Source organism: Hesperophylax consimilis, chromosome 7 (genome assembly GCF_061612785.1).
Source record: "Hesperophylax consimilis isolate HC1 chromosome 7, BYU_Hcon_1.0, whole genome shotgun sequence".
Taxonomy (NCBI): Eukaryota; Metazoa; Arthropoda; class Insecta; order Trichoptera; family Limnephilidae; genus Hesperophylax; species Hesperophylax consimilis.
This window is the reverse complement of record NC_142842.1, coordinates 19,781,236-19,787,615: the sequence shown is the minus strand read 5'-3', so window position 1 is coordinate 19,787,615 and position 6,380 is coordinate 19,781,236. Positions and strand designations below refer to the sequence as shown.

The following is a 6,380-nucleotide window of genomic DNA, read 5'->3' as shown; positions in this document are numbered from 1 at the left end:
TTAATACTTCGCAAAATTCTACACGTAATTAGATACGTTGTTTTTCTCCAAGAGAATTACTTTTTTAAAAGTCAGCCCAAAAACATCAGTCAACCCAACACAATGTCAGTGAAAGGTTAAATGGTAAAACCACCATTTAAAAAATTTCACCGTGTAAAATGCTGTTATTTGTAAAAATGCTTTATATTTCGGTTCCATCCTCGGCCCTTATCCATTTTTATTTTTTCTGAAAATTTATCAGCTTACTTCAGATTTTGCATTCAGAATGCAAACAAATAACCCGCAGTAGAAATAAAAAAGCCTAGTCCCCTACGCGTTCCAAAAGATGAATTGAATAATTTGTTTTTTTAGTAGTGGTTAACTCCTAGATTTTTAGATTATAAATAATTTTGGAAACAAATATTTTGGTTGGAGGTTAGAGTAAATTATAGTTTCGAAAATTGTGTAATCAGTGTAATGTGAAGAATACACACAAAATATGAAGGTAATATGTGGAAGACCAGTCAAACGACACTGTTTAGTCAAAGAAAAATATAATAAAGACCAAGGAAAAAGTTACTCAAAAATATTTTAAAATATCTTACACTCAAAAATAAAAGGCTTTTGATTGCATAACAAAGATAAAAAACATATATTTATTTGGGGGCGTTGTGCACCACAAAGTAGGCTCCGTTCTCCGTTTGACGTTTTGCAAACAGCAACATTATAATATTGTCAAACTACTGTCAAAATGCTAGAATTCATGACTAATTCGGTATTGGGAGGATGCCCCAGTTCGGTATTTTGTTGTGTTGTTTAGTTAGTTAACTTAAAATTAGAGTAAAATGGACATTGTGAAGTGGCATTATTGCAATAAATAGCTTTAAGGTTTGGTTTACCGCATTAATTTGGGTAAAGATGTCCACCAAATCACAGCTTAACAATGATTGGAATGGTTGGTTTGTCAACAATAATACCGTAATATATTGAAATACCTTTACCATTTTAGATGTGTGCCACTTTTGTGGGTGAAAATTTCTATAGTGATCTGTATTATTTTAAAATATACTGTTATAACCGTGTGTTTGAGGTGTTTTTTTTCAAATTTCACAGATAGTCTCACGAATTTGCTTGGTAAAAATGTCAAGATATTCTTCAAAACTCTGGTACGCCTTGAAACCAGAGGGGATAAAACCAAATCAGAGAACAGAGTTCTGGTACGTTGCTTTGAATCTATTTAGAATTAGCGACTCGAATCTCATTAACAAAACTGTGCACATTTAATAGCTTATTATTTATTTGTTTTTGACAGGTTTTCTGTTCGAGCCGACTGTTTGTCCTCACTGTGAAGGTTCCCGCCAGGGTAAGGAAAAACTTTCTCAACTATGTTACGAAAATTCTGTGAAATTCAGTCAATCACTTGTTTATTGAACCAATTTTGTTTTTTTTCTCCTTCCAATTCAAAAAGTTTTCTCATTTTGCTTATTGTGTAAAATTGATGAAGCAGTTATCATTGATATTATCGCAAATTTCTACACGTACTCGCTTTTAACTATTTATCCAATGCAGATAAGAATGTATTTGCACTCACTGATGTTGAATTGTGATGGAAAAATATAAAGATAAGCTATATAAATAATATAATACTGATGATTTCACTTTACTCACATAAGTTAAGATAAGTTTAACGGTATATGGTAATAGTATAAACTGAAATATTTTAACTTTCAATATCGCTGTAAGGATATGTTATTTATCTAAACTAATCATACTTAACTTGTAATGACCTGAAGATGTAACCCATGCCAACCTAGTTTAAGATTGAAATTATTAGTCTATAATCTACAATAATCTTTTTTCCCTCTGAAAATTCCGACTTAATATTAATGATGTAAATAAAAACAAAATGTCTATTTTCAGGTTGAAGGCCACTACCACTATCTTGAAATAGAGGCACTGGAGAGTCGCCAACCCAATCATCTCTGCTTTGTGTTTGACACCGATACGAAACCGCTCTCGCTCTTGATTGGTAATTTTTACATCTCTCTTCATCAGTCCAAAAATCCCTGCTGTTCTAACCGTGTGGAGCCAGTGAACTACGACATCCACAATTGGGGATGCTATGAGGCTGAAGTTGTGTAGAGTGGAAGGATATGGGGACAACAAGACTAAAGCCATTTCAAGCAATGTTTCAATTCTGAATGGTGTGTTTCACCTGGGCGATACTGAGAGTATCTTCCACTCTGGAAGATACTCTCAGTACATTTACCATACTCACTACACTACTCCCGTACTCACTACATTTGTAATTGGACAATTTGTTTAGCGCCATTTTTTTGGAAAATCACTTCCTCTAGCGAATGTTTCGAACATTGTGTGCACTGTCCATCATCAAAGCAGATTTTATAGGCAGAACTCCAAAATAACAATCACCAAAATACCTTTGTTCGTAATCTTGTTAAATGACATCATCTCCATTAAAACTCATTAAATACTCACTACATGAATGCAAACCTAGGGCCTGAGTGCACCGTAGGGTGGGATGGAGCATTGTGTTAATAAGATAGAGCATTCTAGAAATATATTGTAAATTTTTACAGCCCCCTTGAGGTGATTTTTCACAAAAACAGCACTACACAAATCATACACATTATTATTATTATTACGACTTGTGATCAGGGCCAGTTCTGAGCCTTACGGCGCCTGTCGCTAATAAAAACCTCAAGGGCGCTTTATTAGGTGCTAAGTATTATCAGCATCTTGGCTCCTTGGTAATTCGGCGCCCGAAGTGGACTACTCTAATTGCGCTTGCACAGGGCCGGCCCTGCTTGTTTATACTCAGTTTAATTGATATAATTTCCAGGAGATGAATCAGAAGGGGACGCTCGAGTGGTGGGGGCGGTGTGTGCCCTGGCAGGAGCTTTGGCGCGCCTTTGTCCCGGGGCTGCCCTCGCGCATATCATCCCTAAGGTAAAAATATTAATTTTTTACATTTCAAATACATTATATGACATTATAAAGGCGAGCTTATTGCCAGGTGTCAATTTATTACAACCATCCTGTATATATAACAGTAAACCTAGACTGATAGCGTCCATAAATTTATAATAAAATTCATCCAATCTATTCAAACTCAAAACCTCTCTCTCTCAATATGAACCAGAGGTCATTTTTCTGATAAAAAAAATTAGATTGCTATTGTATTGTAGTAACAACACCAAAATAACTATTATGTACTCAATTGTAAATTGTGGTATTCCCAATTGTTTGTGACTCGACAAACCACCAAAGTGATTTTTGCTCGCTTGTGTTTGCTCTATTTAAATTGTCAACCAACCAATGAAACAATTATTATCAAAACTGTTTTAATAATTATAATTTTAATGATTTTAGATATCAGTACAAGGGGCCCTAGAAGCAGCAGAACGGGTCACAGGGACCACCGTAGGGGGTCCCTGCGGTGGCTTCTCAGCTCAGTATGCAGCTGCTTGTGATTTATTGCAAGTCCCTTTCAGGTATGTACCTAATCACTTCTGTTATAATATTATTATTGAGAGACTTGGGTAGGTACTACCTTACAATATTTTAATGTAATGGCAACACTGATTGATTCTTATTTTAAATTATGAGGGAAAACAAAAGAATGAAATAAAATAGATGAATGCTATAATATTATGTCATGTATAACTGATCTTCATTACACATTACATCAATACATAAAGATGTGTTGTAGAGCTCTCAAGTGGCAAGCACAAGAAACTCTAATTGTCGTGCTTTCGATATCGTAGTTTTAGTACTAATCTATCACACGTCATATAAGGTCATGTGCTATCTCGAACTAAATTGCATAAAAAGGGCCAAAATGCCCTCATGTGTGATGGGAAGGTGTTTGAATTACACGGCAAACACTTTTACTAGTGCCAAGGAACAACATTTCATTCGTAAATACTTGCCATATATTTATTATTATAAAAACATACAATTATTTTGTTTATTTTCCTGAAGATCTTCAGTGCCATTAGAGAAAGTGAGATAGCGAAAGAAGTAACACATAAGTATAAGAAGGACAACCTACTGGCAGTAGGTCGTCTCATACAGTATTCTATAATCATCTTAGTGTAAGCGAGTAAGCGTATCTTGTCACCTCAGTCACACCTGTGATGTAGAATGTAGTATTCGGCACAACTTTTAAATTCGAAAACACCGCCTGGTCCTATTGTTTATTTCATTCTCACACACATATTTTTTGAATGCTTTTTTCCATATTATATGAAAAATGTTTGAATTAAGAATTTACTGGAAACAACTTACTTGCCATTTTGTAATTTTGTGAAACAATAACAAGTCTGTATGTATTATAACGTCATTGTTCGATACTTAATATTATCAAATGTTATGTAAATATATTTTTTATTATTTTAGGGAGGATGTGACGTGGGATATTGACACAATGTACCATACACACAACCAGCGTGTATTGATGCTCCGAGATTTTGAACATTTGGATCCAAAGTAAGTAAAATAAAATGTTAACAAGAATGACACACCTTTTGATTTGAACACAGTCGATACTATTTTGGAATTCCTTTGTTTGCATTGCAATTCCAGTAATTCAATGCTACAAATTTTATGGAAAACCACAACAATAGTTTTTTGACCTTCCTCTTGTGGTTAAAACACATTGTATTATGTCACCCTTGTTATGAATCATTCAAACTCAATGAATTGTATCGTACTGTGAATAATTTTGTTGAATGGTGAAATGCGTAGGTAGATCTAGAGTTAGAATATACATTTTTTTTATAGTACATGCTAGAGTCAAATAATACAAAAATTATTTATTTTAATTGATACATAGATAGTTTAAAATTTATCATCCTTACAATGGCCATATCAGCGTTGCCATGTTTAGGGAGAAATCCCCAGGTCTAGCCAGAAATTGAGAGCCACAAGTACAGAATGTAAGTTTTTCTAAGTCAGCGAAGCTTTGTTTTCAACCCCTTTTTTACAAAATTGCTAGCAGTGGTTATCAAAAATTCCCAGAAATGCGGAAAACTCAAAGATTTCAGAAGTTTTGTCCAACTTTATGAGGTTTGTTTTGCACCTTTCTCCCTGAATGATTCTAAAATATTATCATTTTCATCAATAAAACGTGAGTGTTTATAATCTAAGGAGTTTTTTTTGCAATTTTGTGCCTTTCCAGGGATTTTTGAGGAGTTTATTATTGTTTTTTTTTTTTTTTAGTTATACAGTAGAACCTCGTTAATTCGAAATCCAGCGGACATCAAAAATCAAATTTCGAATTAACGAATTCCCACGTAATTCGAAATTTTATGAAAAAAAAAAAATTAAATAAAGATGGCGAAAATCGATTTCCTCAGCCGCCCCTTCAAATTCGGATGGTATCTTTGGAGTAAATTCGTATTAATACGAATTATTCCCGTTTAAATCGAATTTTTGCAGCCGATTTTCGCCGCGATCGGCCCTTCTAGTTCAGTTATTCTAAGCAAATTCATAAAAATACCACACATTTCCCCGTAAATCAAATTTTCGCGGCCGATTAACGTCGCGGCCGGCCCTTTAAACTCGGATATTCGAAAAATACGAAATAAACCGAAATTTCGTAAGCCGATTTCGGTCACAGCCAACCCTTTAAATTCAGATATTTTAAGTAAATTTCGTAAAAATACGTCATATTTCTGCGTGAATTGAAATTTTTGCGGCCGATTTCCGTAGCGCCGGATCTTTTAACTCAGATATTCGAAGTAAATTTAGTAAAAATACGATATATTTCCGCGTAAATTGAAATTTCGGAGCCGATTTCCGTCGCGCCGGATCTTTGAAATTCAGATATTTGAAGTATATTCGTAAAAATTTGTCGTATTTCCGCGTAAATTGAAATTTGGCGTTCAAATTCCGTCGCTGCCGACCCTTTGAATTCAGATATTTGGTGTAAATTCATAAAACTACCACATGTTTCCGCGTAAAACGAATTTTCTCGGCCCTTCAAACTCGGATATTCGAAATAAATTGGAAAAAATACGACATTCCAGTGTAAATCGATTCCGATTTACAAAATAATAATACTAATTAGGGCGGTGAATAATCACGTAAAAATACACTTTTCGGCGTTTTACCGTTATGGCTGTCTTTTAGATTCAGATTTACCAAATTTTATGATTTATTTTCGCAAAAATCGAAGTTTTTCGAATTACACAAACAAATTTTCGTGGGCGGACCAAAATAAATTTCGAATTACGAATTAACGAATTTCGAATTAAAAAACCATTTTGTATAAAAAAAAATTTCTGTGGATATTTTTTTGGAGAAAATTTCGAATTACGCATTTTTTCGAATTATCGGGGTTTGAATTAACGGAGTTCTACTGTATCTTACATTTC

The 6,380-nt window shown here is 34.1% G+C and overlaps 2 protein-coding genes across 2 annotated transcripts in view; both read left to right on the top strand.

The window, feature by feature from the left end:
* LOC149422436 (thioredoxin, mitochondrial-like) overlaps positions 1-6,380 on the top strand; it is a 289,804-nt gene that overhangs the window by 36,429 nt on the left and 246,995 nt on the right. The gene's annotated exons all lie outside the window — the stretch shown is intronic.
* The window catches only part of LRR (capping protein regulator and myosin 1 linker 1 leucine rich repeat protein), a 41,261-nt gene continuing 35,606 nt past the window's right edge, over positions 726-6,380 (top strand). The window contains exons 1-7 of the mRNA XM_089633290.1: positions 726-934; positions 1,093-1,196; positions 1,292-1,342; positions 1,900-2,008; positions 2,843-2,949; positions 3,373-3,494; positions 4,402-4,491. Coding sequence (XP_089489416.1) covers positions 898-934; positions 1,093-1,196; positions 1,292-1,342; positions 1,900-2,008; positions 2,843-2,949; positions 3,373-3,494; positions 4,402-4,491 — 620 coding nt within the window. The 5' untranslated portion in view covers positions 726-897. The remainder of the gene's footprint in view (positions 935-1,092; positions 1,197-1,291; positions 1,343-1,899; positions 2,009-2,842; positions 2,950-3,372; positions 3,495-4,401; positions 4,492-6,380) is intronic.